General features: G+C 41.1%; 1 protein-coding gene across 1 annotated transcript in view; it reads right to left on the reverse strand.

Annotated features, from left to right (window-relative positions):
* Positions 1-26,545, reverse strand: part of INSC (INSC spindle orientation adaptor protein) — a 201,199-nt gene that overhangs the window by 129,824 nt on the left and 44,830 nt on the right. Inside the window, exon 2 of the mRNA XM_074956925.1 lies at positions 7,242-7,336. Coding sequence (XP_074813026.1) covers positions 7,242-7,324 — 83 coding nt within the window. The 5' untranslated portion in view covers positions 7,325-7,336. The remainder of the gene's footprint in view (positions 1-7,241; positions 7,337-26,545) is intronic.

Below are 26,545 nucleotides of genomic sequence, written 5' to 3' on the forward strand. Positions count from 1 at the left end.
AGACACTCTTGTCAGTTTATTGGCTTTTGACCAACTGGCTCCTAGTATATAGATTTGTTCCTACCATTTGTAGTACATCTACAATTTTAATTTAAAGACTTCTAGCAAATATTCTGTACAAGACATACACTTATTTACATCTTGAAAACACTGTATAAAAGAAATATAGAAAAATAGAATTATATAAAGGCTATATCCCAGAATCAATACAGTAAATACACAGTAGGTAAAAATATGGTTTTATGGTTAAGAAGGTGTTCTCCTCAGATGTTTTTGATACCTGTCATTGTACCTGTTAACATCTGATACCTGTTAACAGAAAGCAGAGATTTCCCTAGAAATTTATTTAATTAGCTAAAACATTTCATTTAATGAAGGAACCAAAAACATGCTAATTTGAGCTAACATTTTCCAATCATCATCTTCATGAAAGTAATTGTAAGTATCTGTTAAAATTCAGTAAATGCAAATGCAATCTTGTTTTAACCTAACATTATGATAATTTATAATTTTATTAACCATTTTGGCATTAGTAATAAGGTCTATCCCTACATTGGTTTGTTGACCTGACCTGAAAAGTTTTGTTTAAAGTCAGTTCAGCATTAAACTGCATTTCCCAATTGTGCCACATTGCCTCATGGGAATTGTAGTTTTGGTCCCCACTCTCACCTATGAGCTGGGTCACCTGGCCCATAGTTCAGTGTAGGCTCCCCTCTGACCAAGCTGCACGATGCATCTTGAAAGTCACATGACTGAAGATGTGTCGTGAGACATGGCCCATATGGGAGATCAGGCATTTGTTTAACTACCCCATTTGTTTTCACATGCAAAATTATGGGTACAATTTTAGACACTGAGTTGAAGTGGCTGAAAACTCCTGGGGCCAAGTTTTCCATTCATTCAGCACAATCTATGATAATGAAGTTCTTAAAAAAAAAATGGATGGAATGTTCCTCCTGTTTTTCCAGCAAGCTCAGTTTTTGGTGATTGGCATTATGTGACAAACAGCCATAGATCTATTATCATCACTATGAGTTCACATAGCTTCTTTCACTAGCAATTGATACAGATTCTTCATAAATTTAATTTATAGAGCTCCATTCATCTACTGTATAAAAATACAAGGGAACACCTACAGAAACTCTAATGCAACCATGAAAAAACCCACGTAAATAAGTTAAGATAACTGGAATAAGTTAATGCTTTAAGTCTAGATTTTAAAAAGAGCTGAGAGCCAAACTAAGCATGATTTTCTTGATGGCAGAGATCAAGTTTCTCTTACGACAGAATAGTAAAGCAGCTCCCTCAGATAAGTTATCAGAATACTGCAGATACAGAGTACATTTTAGAGAGCAGCACAAAGCTATAAATATGCATGGGGTGACCTTATTTGTATTGTTCCTTCTTAGGGCTCTGTTCCTTAGTCTAACAAAGAAAGGAAGAACATCCAACAAAGGGAGGAAGGATTGCCTTTTGGTTAAAGAGAGGACTGGGAATCAGGAAACTTGCAATCTATTCCTCGTTCTGCCACGGACTTCCTCTGTGACTCTGGGCAAGTCATTTAATGGTAAACTTTTTGCGTTTGGCGGACTAAATGCAGGAAAAGGTGGCCTGATTTTCAAAGGTACAGCAGACAAGTCACTAGAGTTAAATAGCTAACTTTAGGTATCCAAATATAAAAGGATTGCCCACTGGACCTTGATTTTCTCCTCTATAAAACAGGGATACAATATTTATCTAAGTTACAGGGTTGAAGTTTACATTTGTTCATGTTAGTAAGGTGCTTTGAGAGCTTCAAGTGCAAGACACTATAGACTGAAAATGGTATTATAACGTGATGTTCAGAGCCAAGATTTAAACCAATTGCAAAATGAAGATAAGCCACCTGCTCCCATGGGTGTTTGATAGATTTTTTCTGGCCTGAGTACTCACTAACTCACTAACTCACTAACTCCTGACCTTTGAATAAAACTTCTTTATTTATATAATAAAATATATTGCCCTTTATAATTCCAAAGCAAAGTACAAACATGACTAATTCCTCTCTAGGGTCACATTTCATTTTTAGAACTAAAAGCTTATTCAAACCTCGTATTAAACATTCCTGAAGTTGTAAGTTTCTGCAGTCAGGAAGGCAAAGTGCCTTCAACCCACATTGGATTTCAGGGGCGCTAAGATGGGCAGCACAGAACTCACACTTCAAGAGGAGGGCAGAGGCCAACATAGCTTCAACCACGTTGTATCCCCCAGATCCTGGCTGTTCAATGGTCTGGAGAGGCCCCTAAATAATTTAAGGAATATACACCAAAACAAGCTGTATTGAACTGGCCATGACTATCACTCTGAAAATGGCATCTGCATGAAACATTTTTCTCTATTCACTTAAAAGACCAGTGTTTCATATTAAACCTAATAATAGTTCTGGAAACCATTTAAAACAGCGCTAACTAAAAAAGGGATAATTTAAATTTACTTCTAAATGTTTTCTCTCATAAAACTCATATTGGTCACTATGTGTTCTTAACTTACAGAGATGGAAAATAGGTTTCTATAACAGTGGTTTTGTTTTTCTCCTTTAGTTGTTTTTTTTTTGGAGATACACTATACACTAAGTACTGTATATATCAAACCAGATGTCAATTAGAGAAGATAGGTCTGACAGTACGCTAGAAAACCACTAGCAAGGTGACTCAATACACCAGGGACTTCCCAAACCAAACTGTGATTTCCCACAAAATCATAGTGGAGAGAAAAACAGTGTAAACAATTGAAACATGACAGGAACACAATTTAAGGGCCTGCCCTGAATTCTTGCACAATCAACATGATTAGTGACTTTAACAGCAATTGAGGATGCACAACATGGTATTCTCTTATGGATAGAGGATATCAGTACTAAATTGACCATTGTGGAAACAAAATATTTTTTAAAAAGCGGTCTTACAGACTCCTAGTGGGGTGTTGGGTTATAAAGAGTTGAACTCTTTATAAAAATTTATATTTATAATTTTAAATGCCTCACAACACAATACACAGTGCCACATTTCCTGCTGGTTAACACAATTCTCTCTCACACATACGCACACACACGAATACAAAGCCGGAATCCTGAGACAAACTAGACTAAGCTATAACAGCCTATGCAAACTAGGCTAAGCTATAACAGCCTATTTCTTATTAGTTAACTAAAAATGTTATTCTGAAACCTGACTCAGTCCTCATTTAAATACTATTCTGTCTATATTATTCCTTTTACAAGTCCACATCAATTGTTTCACAACTCTGTTTAAAACCCACCAGTTAAAGCCATTATATTGTGGTTTTCAAATTGCAAAGACTGTTTTGCACCAACCTTGGACCTTATTGTATAGTCAACCCACATGCATGAGTAAGTAGTAGGCGCGCTTTCCCCACCCCCGCCCTGTATTTTTCCTTCCCCAATACCAACCCCCTTCTTTCACTTTACGTATGTCTCTTTTGTTACTTTAGCATCCTTTGAAACACTCACCACTCTTTTGGTCTAGTTATGATTATGACAGACTGCAATCCATTCTCCCTCCTCCATTATTCTCTCCCTCTCCTTTTTCTTACCAGAACAAACCTTAACATTTAAAGAATCCCAAAAAACAAAAACAAAAACCACACAAGAGATCAGACATTTCTGAAAGAGTTTTACTGTTTTGGGATTCTTAAACCACCTCTATGAATGGCTCGGCTGCAACTAGAGCAGGACAGAGCACTACATTGAGTGGGTGTGGGTTATGCAAGGAATATCTGAACAAAATCATAATTTCACTTTCACTGAGGTTAGGAATGATCAATTACTTCTATAGTTGGGTTTTCAGCAGTCTAAATAGGGTATCATTCATTATGATGACTTGCATCACTGTGAGCCACTAATCAGATTGTGATACTGTAAAGCAATTAAAATGGATACATTATTGCTACAAATATAGTCAAACATTTTGTAAAAAAACTTAATTCATGATCTCTTTATAAGCAGCCAAGTTGTACGCTCAAAACGCCAAACTGCACACATGGAATAGGAGATCTACTAATAACTCTGCATGAATGAAACCCAGACTTACCCATACATACTCAGCTCTTTGAATGTATGCTTTTTTAAACCTGGAGCCACAAAACCAAATTAACATCCAAGTTTGGATGTTTTGATCCACAGAGAAACTCATTGAGCCAAACCGGAGCAACTGGACTTCAGATATAGTACTCAGTGTTTATCTTAGCTCACATGTGTATGACATCTGTAGCCTTTTATTTTATTTTAAGTGAATTTTGTAATGTGGTATTACATCACCGTAGGTTCAGCTCTGGTGGCTACAGTTTCAAGCTTAACAGAGTGAAAGTCACTTCTGCTACTTGCTTCAGGTTTAGAATTTCTAGGAACACATAAAAACCAAAGATAGTGACTACACATACATTTCACAAGTTCAAGGTTTAGTCCATTTTACAAGTTTCATTAAAGTTACAATTAAAGTGATTACCGAAACATATGGAAATTTCATATAGACCTATGCACAAGTTACAAATATAGTTATACTCACATCCTCCTAGATAGTGTTAGTAGGATGACCAGCGAGCAAGGGTGAAAAAGTTGGGATGGAAGGTGGGGGGGAGGGAATAGGCACCTATATAAGGCAAAGCCTCAAATATCAGGACTGTCCCTATAAAATCAGGGCATCTGGTCACCTTAAGTGTTTGGGTCTGATGGGTCTCATGGATTGGTCATCAGTAGAGGGATGGTTCCTGCAGGAGTTTCCCACAGAGAGCTCAATTTTCCTAATCTCGGCACCCTCTTTTTATAATGGCATTTGACTATACCTCATTAGCATTTATGCACACAGATGCCCTAACCGCAGGGTGCACTATAAGAAAAGTGTGGCTACTGGGTATTTTGAAAGTAAAAATTTACTTTGTTAATTTTTTGCAATATCATCCATTGGTACATCTTTTTCCCCCATAATCTTGTGGCATAGGTCATTCTTTGGTAATTACTTATATCAAGCATGTCTTAACTCTATGGGCTAATATGGCTAAGCTAAAAATCTTACAGGCCTCAGCCTGTAGCCCTTGCTTTTCAACCCTACTTACTTAAATACCTAATACATAATTATCCCTTCTAACTACTGATCAATCTTATATTCTATAATCCTACAATTTAACTCTATTTAGCATACAATGAGATTATATATTGTGGCAAATTGCCGGCACTACTATGATGGGTCTCGCGCTTTCTCTTCTTGGGGGAGGGGTTCAGGGCACCATTTCTTGCCCCTGAACTGGGGTATTAACTGCCCCACTAGTGTCCTAGAGGAGGGGAGCGGAGAGGCAGGGACCCAGGCCTGCCCTCTACTCCAGGTCCCAGCATCTTCTTCACTTCTGTCCTAATTTCTTCCCTTTTAGCTTTCGGTATCTGGTATGGTCTTATCACCCTTACTCCGGGCCTGGTGACAATATGACGTTGGACCAGTGTTGTAAGGCCCGGCTGTGTACAGAACACGTCCTGGTTCTGTTGGATCATATCAATGACCTCTGTTCGTTGTTCTGGAGTTAACTCAGGAGATATCTTCACCTGCCTCTGTGGGTCATCTGTCTGGGGTGGATCTCCCCGAATGACCAGGCACGTCTCCTGATCACGCCAGGGCTTCAGTAAGTTGATGTGGTAGATTTGCTCTGGCCTTCGGCGGTCTGGTTGTCTGACCTTATAGTCCACCTCCCCAATGGCTTCCACTATCTCATATGGTCCATGCCAGCTGGCTAGGAGTTTGCTTTCTGCTGTCGGCACTAGCACCATCACCCGTTCCCCCGGCTGAAATCTCCATACTTTCACCTGACGGTTCTAATATGTCTGCTGGGCCTCTTGTGCTTTTTCCAAATGTTCTCATACTATAGGGGTTACTTGAGTTATTCGCTCTCTCATCTGTGTCACGTGCTCAATGACATTCTTTCCTGGGTTGGGTTGTTCTTCCGAACCTTCCTTGGCAATATCTAATATTCCGCATGGGTAGCATCCATATAGTAGTTCAAAAGAAGAGAAACCAATGGATGCCTGCGGGACTTCCCGTATAGCAAACATTATATACGGCAGAAGGGTATCCCAGTCTTTTCCGTCCTGAGCTACCACCTTCCAGATCATACTTTGAAGGGTAAGGTTAAACCACTCAACCAGTCCATCTGTTTGTGGATGGTAGACTGAGGTCCGTATGGCCTGGATGCAGAGTAGGGTACATAAGTCTTTCATTAATTTTGACATGGTCCTTGGTCTGTCAGGATCTCCTTAGGGATGCCCACTCTGGCAAAAACCTGGAGTAGTTCTTTTGCTATTGCCTTGGATATGGGGTTTCTTAAAGGACTGGCTTCAGGTGCTTTAATTGGCTTCAGGTGCTTTAATTAATTTATAGCAAACTTTCTTCCCTCTACAGGGAATAAGGCTCCCTTCTAACACTCTCCTGCTGCCCTCTGGCCATGCTGTGTCATAATATATAGTGTGACAAAGTTCCTCCTCTACCTTGGTGGGTCTTGCGCTTATTGGCAGATTTGCTCGCCTTGGAGCGTCATGGCAGCCCTCAGTTTGGCCGTTTTTCTGACCCCACAATCCAGGTCGACTCCTCCTGTGTCTGACCAGGAGTTGGGAGGTTTGGGGGGAACCCGGGCCCGCCCTCTACTCCAGGTTCCAGCCCGGGACCCTGTGGAATGCAGCTGTCTAGAGTGCCTCCTGGAACAGCTGTGCGACAGCTACAACTCCCTGGGCTACTTCCCCATGGCCTCCTCCCAAAACCTTCTTTATTCTCACCATAGAACCTTCCTCCTGGTGTCTGATAATGCTTGTACTCCTCAGTCCTCCAACAGTTCGCATTCTCACTCTCAGCTCCTAGCGCCTCTTGCTCCCAGCTCCTTACATGTGCCACAAACTGAAGTGAGCTCCTTTTTAAAACCCAGATTCCCTGATTAGCCTGCTTTAATTGATTCTAGCAGCTTCTTGATTGGCTGTAGGTGTTCTAATCAGCCTGTCTGCCTTAATTGTTTCCAGAAAGTTCCTGATTGTTCTGGAACTTCCCTGTTACCTTACCCAGGGAAAAGGGACCTACTTAACCTGGGGCTAATATATCTGCCTTCTATCACTCTCCTGTAGCCATCTGGCCCGACCCTGTCACAATAGATATAGATATAAGATATAGATAATTAATTATAACATCACACAATAAACACACATCAGCACTTACCGCTGAACAGGCAGTGGAAGGGAATCTAAGTAGTCATCACCTTGACAAGCCATGCTTCTCAGTCTGTTAGTGTGCTTCTTCATAGGCCAGAAAATCTAAAATGAAATAAATAAATCAAAACAGGATAAAGTCAGACCGATATAGTACAATAGAGTGTCAATGCACTCTTCTGACATACAGTAATAATATTCAATTGTGTAGCAAAATAATCTATTAAGAACAACTCAAAGGGCCTGATTCTCCTTACACTGAGAATGCTTAGCATCGTTCTGGCAGGGAATCAGGCCAGAAAGTACATAACATTGCAGAACACATAGGATTGCTGTGCTGATGAGATTCTTGTATTATTACACAGCACAAAGTCACTTAGTAAGGAACATTTTCATTATACTAGTATGGGGCCTGTGAAGTGACACAGGGCTGTTACCCAGCCACCTCCCTTCTCCCTCACAGAAATTGTATCCCGGGATCTCCCAGAGACAGCAGACTCAAATTACAATGCATCAGGCTATTGTATGAAGGATCAGCTCAGGAAGTATGTTAACACTGTTTTAGCAGCATACATAGATATGTACATTTTTATGCATTAAAGGAGGGGGGCAGGATAGGCCCCTGATGTCTAATGATAAGTGTTAACATACAAAATGCTATACTGGATGAGACCAATGGTCCATCTAGCCCAGTTTCCTGCCTTCTCTCAGTGGCCAATGCCAGCTGCTTCAAAGGGAATGAACAGAAAAGGGCAATTCAGTGGAACATTTTTTACAGTGTGGTTGCTGAAAGCCAGTGGTCCCCACCCCAAACTTTTTACCTCACCACCCCCTTTCTGCTGTCCGTTCCACGCAAACCCCAGAGCCAGGGCCAGGAGTGGGACCCTGGCTCTGGGTGGGTCTGAAGCAGACAGGGGTAAGGAGACCAAGGCTGGGATCCCACGTGTGGGGCCAGGAGCAGAGCCCCTGGTGCGGGGCCGGCGGCAGCCAAGACCCCTTATGCGGACTCCAGGCGCGGGGCCATGAACAGAGCCCCTCGGTGTGGGGCTGGCGGCAGCCAGGAGCTAAGCCCCTGGGCGCAAGGCCAGTGGCAGCTGGGGCCCCACATGTGAGGCCGAGAACAGAGCCCCAGGCGTGGGTTCTGCACCCAGGAGTCAGGACCCCAGGTGCAGGGCCAGGAGCAGAACCCTGGGCACCAGGCTGGCAGCGCCGGGACCCTGGGCACAGGGTGGCTAGTGGGACCCCGCACAAAACCTCGGAGTGCTGCAGCACCCCTGCACCTTTAGTTCCCACGCCCTATGGGGCAATTCTCAGATGATCGATCGCCCTGTTGTCCACTTCCAGCATCTGGTTGTCAGAAGATTAGGGATACCTACAGCATGGTGTTGCATCCCTGACTATCTTGACAAATAGCCATTGATGGATCTATTTTCTATTAACTTATTTATATTTTTGAGCTTCACAACATCCCCCAGCAACGAGTACCACAGGTTGACTGTTCATTGTGTGAAGAAATACTTCGTTTTGTTTGTTTTAAACCTACTATTAATTTCATTGGGTGACCCCTGGTTTTGTATTGTGATGTAGTAAATAATACTTCCTTATTCACTTTCTCCACATCAGTCACAATCTTATAGACCTCTATCACATCCCTCCCTTAGCTGTATCTTTTCCAACCTGGACAGTCCATTCTTCTTAATCTCGCCTCACATGGAAGCTATTCTATACCTTTAATCTTTTTTTTTTTTGCTCTTCTTTTCCAGTTCTAATATACCTTTTTGATATGGAGTGACTAGAACTGTACACAGTATTCAAGATGTGGGTTTACAATGGCTGTATATAGTCGCATTATCTACCCTTTTCCTAATGTTTCCTACCATTGATAGCTTTTTTTTTTTATTGCTGCTGCACATTGAGGTGGATAGTCCTCTGAAAACATCCAAAGGACACCAAGATCTCTTTTTTGAGTGATAACAGCTAAAATTAGACATCATTTTATATGTTTTGCTGGGATTATGCTTTCTAGTGTAAATTACTTTGCATTTATCAACAGTGAATTTCATGGGCCATTTTGTTGCCCAGTCACCCATTTTTGTGAAATGCCTTTGTAACTCTTCACAATCTGCTTTGTACTGAACTATCTTGAGTAATTTTAAGCATCTTCAAAACTTTGCCACCTCATTGTTTACCCCTTTTTCCAGATCATTTATTAATATGTTGAACAGCACTGGTCCCAGGATAGATCTCTGCGGGACCTCGCTGTTTATCCTTCTCCACTGCAAAAACTGACCATTTATCCCTACCCTGTGTTTCCTATCTTTTAACCAGTTACTGATATATGAGAGAACCTACCGTTTTATCCCGTGAGGGCTTACTTTCCTTAAGAGCTGTTGGTGGGGGACCTTGTCAAAGGCTTTCTGATCGTCCAAGTACACTACATCCACCGGATCACCCTTGGCTACGTTTGTTGACTCCCTCAAATAATTCTAATAGATTGGTGAGGCATGATTGCCCTTTACAAAAGCCACATTGACTCTTACCCAAGAAATTATATTAATCTATGTGTGCCCAATAATGCTGTTCTTTACTATCATTTCAGTCAATTTGCCTGGTTACTGAAGTTAGGCTTACTGGCCTGTAATTGCCAGAATTGCCTTTGGAACCTTTTTAAAAAATAGGTGTCACATTAGTGATCCACCAGTCATCTGGTACAGCGGCTAATTTAAGTGAAAGGTTGCATACCATAGTTAGTAGTTCTGCAATTTCATATTTGAATTCCTTCAGAACTTTTGGGTGAATACCATCTGGTTCCAGTGACTTATTACTGGCACCTTAGAGACTAACAAATTTATTTGAGCATAAGCTTTCATGAGCTACAGCTCACTTCATCGGATGCATCTGACGAAGTGAGCTGTAACTCACGAAAGCTTATGCTCAAATAAATTTGTTAGTCTCTAAGGTGCCACAAGTCCTCCTTTTCTTTTTGCAGATACAGACTAACACGGCTGCTACTCTGAAACCTGACTTATTACTGTTTAGCTTATCAATTTGTTCCAAAACCTCCTCAGTCGACATCTCAATCCAGGACACTTCCTTGGATTCAGACACTTCCTCACCTAAAAATAAAATTACTCAGGAATAGGAATCTCTCTCAGATCCTCTGCAGTGAACACTGATGCAAAGAATTCATTTAGCTTTCGACAATAGTCTTGCCTACCTTGAGAGCTCCTTTAGAACATTAAATCATCCAGTGGCCTCACAAATTGATTGGCTGGCTTCCTGCTTCTGATGTACTTTAACATTTTGTTGCTGTTGGTTTGTGTCTTTTGGTAGTTGCTGCTTAAATTCTCTTTTGGCCTGACTAATTGTATTTTTCCACTTCACTATGCTCCTTTCTATTTTCCTCAGTAGATTGTATCTTCCAATTGTTAAAGAATGCCTGTTTGTCTCTAACTGCCTTCTTTACTCTGTTGCTTAGCCATGGTGGCATTTTTTTGGTCTACTCTTTTATTTGGGATATACGTTTAAATTTGAGCCTCTATTATAGTGTTTTTGAAAACTTTTCATGCAGTTCGCAGGCATTTCACTCATGACTGTTCCTTTTAATTTCCATTTAACTAGCTTCCTCATTTTTGAAGTTAAATGCTACTGTGATTAGCTTCTTTAGTATTCCTTCCCTCTCCACCACATTCACCACTTCTATCATATCCTGTGTGCCACTTGTGGGTTCGAGGACTAGCTGCTCCAAGAAGCATTTATTTATGTGGTTTAGAACTTTTATCTCTGCATCACATCCTAAGGTGACATATACCTACTCAATATGGAGATAGAAAACTCAATAATGATGGATTTCAACTATTTTTATAGCCTCTCTAGTTTCCCTCAGCATTTTATAATCACCATCTTGGTCAAGCGGTTGGTAGTATATTCCTACTGCTATACTCTAATTATTCAAGCATGGAATTTCTATCCATAGAATCTCTATGGTATAGTTTGAGTCATTTAAGATTTTTACTATATTCAACATAATGCTTTCATATATAGTGCCACTCCACCACCAGCATGAACTACTCTATTTATTTTGTACCCTGGTATTACCATGTCCCATTGATCATCATCATTCCATCAAGTTTCCGTGATGCCTATTAGATCAATATCCTCATTTAATATCAGTTACTCAAGTTCACCCATCTTACTGTTTAGACTTCTTGCATTTGTCTACAAGCACTTATAAAATTTGTCAATATTTACTAGTCTGCCTTCATGTGATGTAATTGACTGGGACTCTTCATTTGACCGTTTCTCTTCAGTCCCTACCTGTACTTTATAAACTTCTATCCTCTCCTCTTTATTAGGATATAGAGAATCCCCATTTATAGGTCCTCCCCTAAGGGATGTCTCTAACCAAACTACATGCTCCTCAGCACCTGTCAGCTTTCCCCCAGCTCTTAGTTTACAAACTCCTCTCCGACCTTTTTAACCTTTTTAACCTCCGACCTTTTTACATGCCGTCAATCTGCTTCCATTTTGGTTTAAGTGGAGCCCATCCTTCCTGTATAGGCTCCTCCTTTCTCAAAAGGTTCCTCAGTTCCTAATAAACCTAGATCCCTCCTCCAAACACCATCATCTCATCCACACATTGAGACTCTGTGGCTCTGCCTGTCTACCTAGCCTTGAATGCGGAACTGGAAGCGTTTCAGAGAATGTACGATGGGAGTCCTGGACTTTAATCTCTTACCTAGCTGCCTAAATTTGGCCTGTAGGACCTCTCTCCCACCTTTCCCTATTTCACTAGTACCTTCATGTACCACGGCCACCGGCTTCTCCCCAGCTACATTCCCTTTAAGGTTCACGCCTGAGTGGTCGCACAAAAGAGGATGTAGGGCCATGCACCAAATTAGAGGAGCCACGCAGGTATGGCTCCACTAATTAGGTGTCTCATGGACCCTGGAGAGGATGTGGAAGGTGAAGTAGTGGAAGAAATAAGGGGTGGGTGGGGGTCAGTGGGGTCAGGTGGGGCTGTGACTAAGTTTGGGGCATCCCTCCCAGCCCCAGCTGGGCTGCGTGCAGCAGCCAGGGAGAGACGCAACTCTCTCCCAGCCCCAGCAGCCACCTCTCTGCAGCCCCAGCTGGGCTGTGGAGACTGGGAAGAGATGAGAGTCCCAGGGTGCTGCTGCAGGGAGAGAGAGCTGGGGGAGTCCTCTCTCCACGTCATAGCCCTGGGGCAGCCTGTACTCCAAACCCCTCATCCCTGGCCCTATCCCAGAGCCCACACCCCAGCTGGAGCCCTCACCCCCCCGCACTCCCAACCCTCTGCCCCAGCCTTGAGCCCTCTCTCGCACCCCAAACCCTCATCCCCAGCCCCATCCCAGACCCTGCACCCCCAGCCAGAGCCCTCACTCCCCTGTATCCCAAGCCCAATCCTCTTCTCTAGTCCTGAGCCCCCTCCCATGCTCCAAACCCCTCCCTCCCCCCCCCACCACATGAATTTTGTTGTGCACACCAATATGGAGGTCACACATCACTTCCATATTGGTGCACATAACAAAATTCATTCCGCACATGGGTGGGAAAAATTAGATCTGCAACCTTCACACCAGGCAGGCAATTTACTCTGTGGTTCTCTTGGTTATCACAAACCCAATTTCTAAATAATCAAATCCCCCATTACTATTACCTGTCTCTTCCAGGGTTCCCTCTCCAGGAGGGTATCCTCCATAGGAGAGGATACCATGACGTCATCTGAAAGGAGGATCCCAACTATGAAATAGTTTCCCTCTGTTCCAGTCTGATGTTCTTCTTCCCCAAGACTTTTGTCCTTCTCAACAGCACAGAGGCTGTCAGACGTGGGTGGATCACGGTACTGCATCTTGGAAAGTCTCCTCTATGTACCTCTCAGTTTCCCTTAGTGCCTCCAGTTCACCTACTCTGGCCTCAAGAGCTCGTACTTGGTTTCTGAGGACCATGAGCTGCTTGCACCAAATGCACACGTTACCTACCCACAAGGCAGGTAGTCATGCATTCTGCATTCAGTGCAATAAACTGGATTGCCTCCACTCTGCTGCTGGACTTCTACCTGTATTATTTTTACTCTTGTAGCTTTTCTTTTGTTTGTTTTGGTGAGGAGCGTTTGTTGGTGTAAGTTTAGAGAATGTTAGGTGCATCTGGCTCTCTTGCACTCTCACTCAACTCCCTCGCAATACTCCCATTGCTGCTCCTGGTCACTAGCTCCTCTAGCCACTTAAGAGATGGCTTTTGAAATCCCTGTTCTCCCTCACTAACCCCTCTTCCCCAGTTAAGGGATCCTGAAGGGATTAGGGACCAAAGCCTCGTTAAGAAGGTGTCAGCCTTGCCTAGCAGGCCAATAGGCTTGGCAAATGCCCTGCCCCGAACAGGCCACACTATCAACTTGTATTTTTATTACGTTTCTTTCCATACACATTGGTTTAGCAATTTGTAATGTTTTTCATAATTTGGGGGGGGGTATGGGGGAAACTGACAGCCTTAAAAAAAAAAAAGCATACTAGGGCCAATTCCATACTGGTCTACAGCTCCTTGTGCCAAAAAAGGGAAAGCAAAAGGAACTCTATTTGCTTTTTCAAAGAAGGGGGAGACACAGTCCCCGACTAGGTGAGACTACCAACAGACAAAGGAGGTCTGCCCCACTCAGGAATCAAAAGGGATCTATAACCCTAAGTAACCATCCAACCCACCACTAGAGGGAACCCACTCCGCACCAAACTCATGAGGCCCAAGATGAACTGTTACTGTTTGGGGAACCACATAGAAGAGCCTATTTGAGGTGACAGGGAGTGAAGGAGAATGGTGGTCAGGAGGAGCAGGGGTGGAAGATTGTTTCTTCCCTCCCCCCCACCCCCACCCCATCCACCAATATGGAACGGATGCATTTTCTGAGATGTGCCAAGGAAGGATATGGAATTGGTGGGTTTTGGTCAGGTAGAAAACATTTTATCCAGGGAATGTCATACGTATTCACTAACTAATGCAGAACATTTGAAAGATGCCCTAGTGGAATTTTGGCAGCACATCAGCCGATTATTGGCTCTCTCTGTAAATTGAGTTCAGCTGGCATTTATGAAACTTTCCACTCCCAATTGCTCTTAATTGACGTTAAGTGTGGGCCTCAACCTGTTTCCTAACAAACTGATCTCATTCCTAATGCATTTCCTTGCTTTATGCAGGATTTCTATGTCAAAATCCACAAATATTGTCCTGAGTAAATAAAAGTTATAGCCAAAGTAATGCATTCACATACTTAATCCAATACCACAGATTGTTTGGGAAACTTCTCCCCACCCTTTTTCCTGGAACTGAGTTTACTTTAAAAGATGCATCTAGCAAAGGAATATACTGCAAATAGAATAGCATAAAACAATTAGCAGTTTATTTTTGAATACTCTGATTTTAAACAATTGTCAGTCTGAAGAAGTTCCATCTTAAAACAAGATTGCTTAAAGTTTAATAAATTGCCCCTACATCACTCATACATATTAAAACATATAAATCTCTTCTGAGATATGTCTTGACTTGGGAAACAGGATTAATGAGGCTTTTTGACATTATGGTCTCTGCCATACAACCATGAAAAGTACAGAAAAAAAATCAAATCATATCTTTATTTAGCAATACAAAATGGAGTGTTGAGAATCCTGTGGGCAAGCTGTATATTCTGCCACCTACAATTGAGTCTGTACAATCACAATGTGAATGGCTGTTAGCTGTGCTTTATGTCATGTCAACCCTAAGGCTGGTCAAAAATTATCCATCAAAACTAGTTTTTCCAAATGAAAATTGGGTTTTCCATTCAACACATTTTTGCTGAAAGCATCTGCTCACCCAGGAAAATTTCATCTTTTCAACAAAAAATGAAAACTCAAGAATTGGAAAGTTTTTGGTTTATGGCTAAAAATCTAAATGGCTTGGGTTTGGCCAAAAGCCAAAATGTTTCCACTCAGAAATGCCACCACAGTGCCTCCTGAGAGGAGTAAGTCAAGTGCCTCATGCATTCATTCTCCTCCACTGCTCAGGCTCCCTGACTGGACTACATCTCCCATGAAGAAACATGGTCTCACCTTTTGCTAGCTCACTATAGTGCTTCATGGGAGTCTCCATGGCTGTGGTGCATCACGGGAGACGAAGTCCAGCTGGGGAGCCTGACCCAGAGAAGAGAATGGGAGCTTGAGGCACCCAAACTACACCTCCCATGTGACACCACGGCACCATTTCCCAATCCAAATCTTTGGGGATTTGATTTCATTCAAAAGTTGCAATTTTCCATGGAAAAATATCAACAAAAAATATTTTTGAAGTGTTCCCACTTGGGGGGGATGTGGGGAGGAGGAACCATTCTGACCAGCTCTAATCAGCATTCGTAAAGGAAACATCTAAAATGGATGGCATTGCAAATGTCCCCAGAAATATCACCTAAAGCTATAACCAGAGAGCCTTTAGCACATCAAACATTTATACATTAAACACTCTAATCAAGACATGTTTGAACTAGAAAATGCTAAACAACAGGCACCAAAAGGGTACAGATGCAGTGGTGCTAACAAAAATTTACATACACGTTATCTACCATGTCAAGAAAACATGCAGTCAGGCTATTTCTCTGAAAGGCTGAAACACATTCTCAAAGCAATGTGAGCTGCCTCTGCTATGCTTGCACTGTTGATGTCAGCCTTTTCTGTAGATACATTGAGAAATTGTTTCCTCTCAGAGTCGTCAATCCAGCACTTTTCACTAACACTAAATTCAAATTAAAAATTTTACACACACACACACACACACACACCCTGCTTCCTGGGGAGATTTTTCATAACACTCACTACTGCTAGTCTGCAAGCAGTCCCTCAAGTCCAGTTTCAATGCTTTTTCCTTCCAAAAGTCCATTTGAAACTTGCTCTTGTGATATTTTTGATCTATTCAGAATTACCAGAAAAAAAAAAGACACCATGCACATCCCACCTGTATGAAAAATCTTTGTGATATTAACAGATGTGCTGCCACTTTTTTATGTATAAGTAGTTAAAGTTTCATTAAGGCAAAATTAGAATGCTACTAGAAATAAAACCATTTTAAGTACCTAGCAGTCTTTTTGAAAGGGTCCTATAAATCCTTATATTCTTAATCTAATTGTTTTTTATTTGTCTCATTGGTCATGTTTATATTGATAATATGGTTCAATATGATAATAGGTTATCATAGTAGGAGCAAAAATTTCTAAGCACCTTAATATCTGTGAATATGACACTCATCTGTCAACTTTGGATTCAGTGGTGCTTTAAGATTTATTAAAAACAAATGGTAGAGTTTTCTAATTTTTATTTTAAAGGTCTTTTTGCTTTATTAACCATTGTAGAATAATCTGTCCTATGGATATAATTAACTGGATGAAAATAATTTAACCCCACTTTCATTAGTATCCTGCTACAGTGTTGTTTTCAAATAAATAAAAGATTCATGGAGAGTCTCTCTACTTTGCTAATACTAATACTAGAAACATTGAAAATTAGAGGTTTTACTGGAGGCACTTATAACCACCACAGTATGGGATAACTCCTGTTGATATAACATCTGGTGATACTAAGGTCCTGGCTCAGGAAAGCACTTAAGCACGTGTTTAAGTTCAGTGACTTCAATGGGACTTAAGCATCTGCTTAAGTGCTTTCCTGAACCTAATATTAATAGCAAAGTGGAGATGCATTCCACAAATCTTGTTTTTAAATAACATCTGTAGCAGGATACTTAGGAAACATATTACTTCTTACACTCATTCAGGCTTAAATCCAAGGCCCACTGAGGCCAACAGGAGGCCTTCTATTGACTGCAACGGGCACTGGGTCAGGCAATGAGGACTGGTCAACATGCACATTTGCACCAAAACTTAACCAGTTGTAATTTGCACCATTTGTTATTTCAGCACACGTCTGGGTGTGGACATTTATTTCACAGTCAAAGTACAGGGAGTCCTCAGACTTACGAAACAATTAGTTCCTCAGAATTGCGTTGTAAGTCGAAACGTTGCAAGTCAAAACCGCTTTTCCCATAGGAATCAATGGGATGAAGGGGGGATTGGTTCCTGAACCAAGGCTTGATACACTATTTTCACCACAATAACCCAGATTTTTGTCCTAAATGAATTATAGATGACTAATGTTGCAACATCAATATATTTACTGTACACTGTATTTTGTAAACAGCATTCAAACAAACATATAAACTCACATATGCTGCTCAGAATGCCAGTAACACAGGCTCAGAAAGCCAGGGAGACCAGCACACATGCTGAGCCTCAGCCAATCACTGTTCAAGCTTTCTGATTGGCTGAGCCTAGGGCTGGGAGCCAATCAAAAACAAGTAGCAACGCTACCCGGTAACAAGCTACCCTACTGCCTCAAAGCCAAGCAGAAGCAACCCCTTCCAGCTCCAAAACAGTATAAACGCAACCAGGAAGTGATTTCAAGCGAACTTTTTGCAAATTGAGCATCCTAAGGGTGAAACAGGCAGGTAATTGAAAAGCGTTGTCGGTGGCATCCGACATAAGTTGGGCATCATAAGTCCGAGGACTCTTTGTAAAAGTAAAAGATTGACTTACCAACTTAAGCAACAATGAAATAGGACACTTGGATTTTGACATAAGTGTCCACACCCAGACTTGTGCTGAAAGAAATGGTGTGAATTACAACCGGTGTAGTTATTTCAGCACAACTGTGTGTGTAGATGCAGCCTTAGATATATTCTTGTTGTGTCATTTGCCATTCATTTTATCATGTCCGTGCCAAAGATTTTAAGACACTGTTTCCTCATGTTTATTAACAGATAGGAATATGAAGATCACAAGCCACATTTCATTCCCATCAAACACCTGTCAGCCAAAGACTTTTCAAAGGAAAATGACTAGCATGAAAAGAAAATGATATAAACAGCACATACAAACCACCCACAAAAACTCAATCATCAATGAAAGACTTTGCGTTCTAGTCTTGTGCTTGCAAAGCGACAGGTAGCTTGTTTGCACTAAAGCATTCAGGCCCTGATATAGTGGAGAGATGCAGCCACAGAAAGCCAAATACAGCTTCCAGATTCAGGGTCACCCAGCCCACGCTTAAGTTAGAGCTGGCGCACCAGTGGAGAAATAGGCATAGAGGAGCAAAGGTCCACCCCACCTCTAACACGCTATTTCCCCTTATGCTAGGGGTTTGCGGGTGGCTAGTATAAGAGGTAACTATGCAACCTCTACCAGTTCTATGGCAGCAGAGATTTCCCCTACACAATGGAAATTCTTTGTTAAGAATATCTGGCCATTTAGCACTGTGTAGCATCTTACACAGCACCAAGTGGCTTTAGCAGACCAGAGATGTCAGCACTCTGTCTCTGACACTACAGGTAGAGCAAAAACATGACGTGAAAATTATTTTCACTCAATAACTTGCAGCATATCACATCTCCCAGTGTAAGTTCTCTCCCCATCATGCAATATTTATGCCAAGGTTAGAACTAGAATTTTGCAAATGTGAATATCCCAACATAAGCTAATGTTGATAAATATAGTACATTAAGTTGATTACCATGAGATTAACCTTGTTCTAAAATAGCTGATAAGCTAGAACTAGGAATCATGGCTTTTTTGTAGTTGATTGAATTACTGTTTTGGTCCTTCAGAAGATAGATGCCAATAACTTCACCATTAACATTAGCTGATAAACAGCAGTATCCAAGAGAGAACATGGAAAAGTAAAGGCTTTCAGTATGGCAGTCTCCCAGCTTGAAACACTAAGAGGTCAACTAGAAACTTAGAAAGAATCTAATAGTCTAGATTCCATTTTAGAAAAAAAGACTATAGAAATGTAATCAGGTCCTGATTTTGCCAGAAGATGGGAAATGGGCTACAGGAGATGGATCACTTGATGATTACCTGTTCTGTTCATTCCATCTGGGGCACTTGGCATTGGTCATTGTCGGAAGACAGGATTCTGGGCCAGAGAGATCTTTGGTCTAACTCAATATGGCTATTCTTATGTCACAGTTATGGCAGAGAGTTCCTCAAACTGAAACAGTTGTGACTCATTTAGTCCTATTAATGCTGGCCTTAAGGAAGTTCTCCCCTCTCAAAAGGATGTGCTGGATAGTGGCGGTACTGAAATTAATACAATTAAGTGCACATTTCTGAAATCACAATGCCAGGACATCCGCCCTTCTGAAGACCTAAATCAGAAGGCAAGTCCATGAACTCCAGTGTCACCTGTAACCTCAACACCGTAACTTCAACATTAAAAAGAGTACTTTAAAATACAGAGCATCATTCTTTATTTTCAGAGAGAACAATTTCTTCACCCTCGGTTATTAATATCCCTGGATTTGTAGGAACTAATCTCAAAAATAGCCTGACCAACCTGGGGATAACAAGCCTTCATCCACAGCTGAAAGTCATTGTAGACCAGACATCATCTGATTAATCAGAATGGTTGTTCCATCATAATAAAGGAAAAATCCCAAAGCTGCCAAAGAGAGTGTCTGTCTTCCTGTTATACTGCTGAATCTTGGAATCATTAGTCACTATTCTCCTGATACACAGAAGATCTGCTAATAGAATGCCACAAAGCAAATTAAGGGCAGTATTGTGAAAGTACTTATGTACTGTTAGTTTGCGTAAGTTAGTCAGAAAGGTGGAGAAAATAGTATCCATTCTGTCCTCTATAACAATAGGTAAGATTCATCATTAGTTTTTTCTAATGTCCATTTCAAGACTCAGAGTGCTAATACTGGCTAATACTGTTCATACCAGTTTTATACTGGTGTGAATCCATTTACTTCAATGGAGTTATTCCTCATTTACACCAGTGAAAGCAAAAAACAGAATAAGTCCATTTGTGAGCCCACAAAATATGAGGAGGAATAAAGGGGGGTGGGGGAGAACAGAATCAAGTTTACTTAGATCTTTAGCAGTATGAATTACTTTCAGAACCAATAACCAAGCTTGCACGGGCCTTGGCAACATTACAAGTCAATCTCTGCATAAAGATGAACTATTCCTGTACAATGGCAGTGTACCTTTTGGGGGCACAACACATTTCTCCCCCATCCTTTCTGCACCATGCATATTTCTTCTGGACCGCCTCTATTTCTTTCATCACATGCCTCTTGAATATCAGATCTTATACCAAACGTGTAGCAAGCATTTTTGGACTCTTCATTGATTGACACACCACTGTTCCAATGTCAAACGGAGAAACCAACACTATTTGATGATGTTCTACACAGTTAGTTCTGTGTTTGGGGTTCTGAATTAGATATTTTCCTCTGAGCCTTGTTATGTGCAGTGGCACGTCAAGGACTCAATGAAAGAAGAGAGGCAGAGAAAATCCAGCGCAATAGAAACCGCTCATCCTGCTAATTACACACAGGAAACAAATACCTCCAGATCCTGTACTGGGTTGAGAAGTGCGGTATCAACAAACCCAAGCATTAGAAAAATAGCAGTGAGTCAGATCCCAAAAAAGTAATAATATTGGCCTAAAAGTAATGAGGTTTTAAATAATAAGCTTGGATTCTTTATATTTGCCTTCTGGTTTTTGAGCCTTTACAGGGCTCTCGCTTCACATTTTCTAGTTTTTCTACTGCAACTAGAAGGTTTACCTTTTTTTAAAAAAAGGGAAAGTTGAGAGGCTCATGCTGCCTCTTGATTCCAGCCACTGGGACATTAAGAAAAGCAGTAAATATAATGAAACTCTATAAAATTGAGAGATTTGGCAACATTGGGAAGTGAGAGCGAAGGCCCAGATTGCCTGACCCAACATAATAAACTAAGCCTATGTCTATAGATATTGCAGATGGAAAAAAGGCCTGCCATCTCATCTAGTCAGTTCCTTTGCCAGTATACAATTTTTCCTTTCCATATAGCTTCTACTAATTCACTAAGTTTAGGTTTAAATGTCTCTATAATGGGCTTTCCAGATATTAAATATATTTTAATACAGTAAAACAGGGAAGGGTGCGATTTCTTCCATACTGCATCTTTTTGTCCAAGCAAAAAATGTTGAGACAAAGAGCCAGAGCCCGAACCTCACATACATACCCACACTTCAAAACTTCCAGTAAATTCAGCTTCTTCCCTCGGCATCTTCATTTTTAGCTCATTACTCAGAGAGATCTCATCTACTGGGAGGGGTACACACATTTATAAAATATACAGCAGTGTGTGTGGGCAGGGGGAAATGATTAGCAGCCATGTTTCTAGTCATTAACATTTTTCAGTGACAAATAATTTACTTTTGAGGTTCAGTATCAGATAAGAAATAGATTGCCACTTGCTTCTGCATTTTTTTTAGTGCTGAATAATCACTGCATTAAAGTGTTTATTAGTTTTCATACCTATGCTAATATAGGTTGTTTTCAGAAAGTGCTGAGATGTGCACCTTTTTCTAGCAACACGCTGTCTTTTTGATTGATTGACTGTATAATGCTTTCCTCTTTCTATCTTAATGGAAGAATGGAAGTATGTTCGTTTGACATCACCTCTTTCAATAATGATGCCCAACACTAAAGCTCAAAATGAGGGCAACCTACTCTAGATAATGGCTTCTTACTTTGAAAGAGGTTCATGCTAAGCAGCAGGTATGTGCACGCCTTTCTCTCAGGTGAAGTTTGCAAGCTGTCCATCTTATGACTTGGGGTTATGTTTTCTGTCACAAAAATTTCCAGAGATATGGCTGGATAGCAGAATGTAGGTCTCTGAATATTGAGTGCTGTCTACCCTCAACTGACATGGAAATCAAAAGGAGCTGAGAAGAAAGAGTACCTCATAGGAAACACTGAGCTGACAAGTTCAGATCCCTCACTTGTACTGGAATAATTTATGCAGAATGATTTATAGTGAGAAATAGGATCAGAAACATGGTCACTGAAGGTTAAATAGAATATTTAGCCAGAGCTCTAAGTAGGAACCCCAAACACTTGCAGCTTGTCCCCTCAGCACATGCACTCTGCCTGGAGAGAGGAGGGACCACGCTCCACTTGGAAACACTCTTCGGGACAATGTGCAATATCTGAAGTTCAGAGACTGCAACTCTCCCGGGTCATTGTGTAGGGTGCACAAGAAAGGAAAGGGGAAGATGGATCCTTGCACCCTCCATGACACACATCAGTGAAAAGGCAGGGACAACCACTCAGGAGAAGCGAAGGACTGGCACTGGAGTACGAGCCTACAGGCCTGGGTTCTATTTCCACCTCTGTCACTGAGTGACTGCACACAAGTCTGTTCACCCCTTCTCTGTTTAGGCTGTAAACCCTTTAGGTCAGGGATGGTCTCTTACATGTATATGTATGGCACCTAGCCTAGTGTAGCCCGATTTCATTGAAGACCTCGAGGCGCTATTGTAATATTAATAAAAATGAACAAAAACACATTAGAGATATAAAATGTGAACTGATTTTCTTCTAGGAACCAACAGAATATTGTCCTTATAATTAAACTGATGTCACCTGTTGCTGATATGAGATTCCTAAACTGAATTATCTAAATAGTACTAAAAAGCTCAATGAGTATTTGTAATATGGCTTTATTGATGTTGTGGTAAAGTCACTTAAGCTCCCACAACTTTTTATGCAATAACAAACTTAAGAGAAACTGAGAGAGAAATTAAATGACTTCCCCCAAAATTACACAAGAAGCTCGTGAAAGTCAGGAACTGAATCCAAATTCTCCTGAATCTCAGTCTTCTACACCTTAGCCACAAGACTAGCCTCTTTCTCAGCATAAATATGGATGGCAAAATCAGGCCCTATGTGAATTGCTCGCTACCTGCAAAGCAAAGAGGATAGGAATGCCCCTGCATCTCTCTAGAGAAAGGGGATCATCCATAATTAGAAGATTTCAGCTCACTTAATACCAGCTGCTGTTCTTCACCTATGCTGTCTGAAAGACATCCTTGCTGATTACATTCAGATTCCTCTAAACACACTGAAAATGATCTGACATTTAAGATAGATTTTTAAGAGATGAAAATATAATACTATATTAATTCAGCTCACAGTCCCCCTCCAACCCCCATGCATCACCACCACAGTCCTTATTGGAAGTATTACACCGTATTGCATGGTAAATAGTGGTGGCATTTAAAAAATATTTGCAAGCTATCATGAATATTTTCATTTTGCAGAATTAATATCCAATTGCTCCTTTTTGACATTAGCTTGAAAACTCTTGAAATTAGTCTCAGACCAAATACTGACACATCCACCTAAAACTTAATGAGGTAATGAAGACCAGCTGGAGCGTTAAAAGCAGTTTCCTGTATCAATAGAACAGATTCCAAGTATCAGAGGGGTAGCCCTGTTAGTCTGGATCTGTAAAAGCGGCAAAGAGTCCTGTGGCACCTTATAGACTAACAGACGTATTGGAGCATAAGCTTTCATGGGTGAATACCCACTTCTTCAGATGCATGTTTGAATAGAACAGGTTGTTTGCATCCAGCAATAAACTCCAGTGCCTTAGTTGTTGGTTTTATGTATTCTTCTTTTCAGTGTGGAAAAGGGAAGAAAATAAGAAAAAAAACTGGGACTTTTTTCATAAGTTAATAAGGAAGAAAATATACAATCAGTGTCAAAAGTTACCTTCTGCTAATAAGACATTTCAGACATTTCCTGAATACGGAGGAATCAGATTTAATGACAAGAGGAAACCAGTTCAATCAAGACACTGAAGTTACATGTATCGAGAGCCTCCAAAGCACAAAACCTTAGTTCATGGCCTAGGAAATGAACATGATAGCTGCCTTCAATCCGGACATGATGCTTTTATTAGTTGTAAGAGGCCATCACCTGCAGTACTTCTTAGCACAAAAGATACTAGATATAGTTGAACCAAAGAACGGCAGGTTCATATGAATAAACTAGCTAGCCATTTTTTAAACCAAACACAGCTGTATTCTCGAGTGTAGGCCTCGACATATGAGAATGCAAAAATCATGAGTCGCTCTCCTCCCCTTGCAAAAAAAAAAAAAAAGGATTGGATTTTAAAAAAATCATAAGAGTTTCAAGGAGAATACTTTTTTTTTTTTTAAATTACCTTTGGTTTCTTAGCCTTTATGCTGCACTGGGGTCATACTTTCAAGCTTTTCTCCACAACTATGAGAACCAGAAACTTTACATTTAAAAAAAACGTGAAAGCTCAGGTTCTTGCCTAATGAAGTTCCTCCAGGAGCTGGAGTATTAAGAAAAAAGAAAAAGAAAAAAAAAGTTGCAAGACTTGTGACTAAACCATGAGAGTCCACAACATGGGGGTCATCAGGAGTTTTAGCTTTGTACATTTGCAACACCACCACTAACCCAGTGCGTTTGGACTTGGGGACTTTTAAGCCACCAAGTTTTTAACTTTAGTTTGATAAAAACTGCAGTAGAAAATGGAAGAAATGCATATGCACTCTATCTTTATTCCTTCATTGGCTGCAGGCATTCTTACTCTGTTAATACAACAAATGGCTAGCAATGTAGATATACCATGAAGCAGGAATGGTTATTCAGCTCCTCATTCCCATTAAGATCCTTCCTCCTAACGCTAAAGGAACCTAGAGATGTTTCTGATATCTATTTCGATTAGGGCTGTCAAGCGATTGAAAAAATTAATCTCTTATTAATCATACTGTTAAACAATAGAATACCATTTATTTAAATATTTTGATGTTTTCTACATTTTCAAATATATTGAATTATAACAAAAAACAAAGTGTACACTGCTCACTTTATATTTATTTTTGATGAAAAATTATATTTCTTTTGTTTTTTTACAATGCAAGTATTTAAATTCACCTCATACAAGTACTGTAGTGCAATCTCTTTATCATGAAAGTGCAATTTACAAATGTAGATTTTGTTGTTGTTACATAACTGCACTCAAAAACAAAATAATGCAAAACTTTAGAGCCTACAACTCCATTCAGTTCTATTTCGCATTCAGCCAATAGCTCAGACAACCAAGTTTGTTTACATTTTCAGGAGATAATGCTGCCCGCTTCATGCACGAAAGATTCATATGTCCCTTCATTCTTCAACCACCATTCCAGCGGACATACGTCCATGCTGATGATGGGTTCTGCTCGATAACAATCCAAGCAGTGCAGACTGACGCATGTTCATTTTCATCATCTGAGTCAGATGCCACCAGCAGAAGGTTCATTTTCTTTTTTTGTGGTTTGGGTTCTATAGTTTCTGCATTGGAGTGTTGCTCTTTTAAGACTTCTGAAAGCACATTCCACACCTGGTCCCTCTCAGATTTTGGACGGCACTTCAGATTCTTAAATCTTGGATTGAGTGCTGTAGCTATCTTTAGAAATCTCACATTGGTACTGTAACAGACCCAGAGCAGTGAGGTACCAGAGTCTGATAGAAGGCAAATATACTGGCCACTGGATAAATAGTTTTCTGTTCCCTGAGTGACCAGAGCAGGGGCTGCCCTAGAGAAATCAGGAACCTGCTAGAACCAATTAAGACAGGCAAGCTAGTTAAGACACCTGGAGCCAATTAAGAACTTACTAGAATCAATTATGGCAGGCAGGCTAATCAAGACACCTGGTTTAAAAAGAACTCCCATCAGTTAGTGGGGAGGAGGGGCGTGCAAGGAGCAGGGAGTGAGAAGGCATGCTGCTGGAGGACTGAAGAGTACAAGCGTGATCAGGCTTCAGGAGGAAGATCCTGCAGTGAAGATAAAGAAGGTGCTGGGGGAAGGACATGGGGAAGTAGCCCAGGGAGTTGCAGCTGTCACGCAGCTGATACAGGGGACATTGTAGACAGCTGCAATCCACAGGGCCCTGGGCTGGAACCCAGTGTAGAGGGTGGGCCCAGGTTCCTCCCCATCCCCTCAACTCCTGATCAGATGCAAGAGGAGTTGACCTGGTCTGTGAGAAACACCAGAAGGGAAGGTCTAATTTGGAAAAGGAATCTGGCCTGTCCCCAACCCACTATGTGGGACACAGAGACTGTGGGGATTGTTCTCCGTTTCCCCCATGCTGGCCAGTGATGAGGTTAGCTGAGTGAACAGCAGGTTTCCGCCTCTAGCAGAAGCGGCCAAACTGAGGGCTGCCGTGAACCTCTGAGGCGAGCAAATCTGCCAAAAAGCGCAGGACCCACAAAGGCAGAGGAGGAACTTTGTCACACTACCTTCTTTGCGTTTTGTCAAATCTGCAGAGAAAGTGTTCTTAAAATGAACGTGTGTTGAATCATCATCCGAGACTATTATAACATGAAATATATGGCAGAATGCGGGTAAAGTAGAGCCAGAGACATACAATTCTCTCC

Source organism: Natator depressus, chromosome 6, assembly GCF_965152275.1.
Source record: "Natator depressus isolate rNatDep1 chromosome 6, rNatDep2.hap1, whole genome shotgun sequence".
Classification (NCBI taxonomy): Eukaryota; Metazoa; Chordata; order Testudines; family Cheloniidae; genus Natator; species Natator depressus.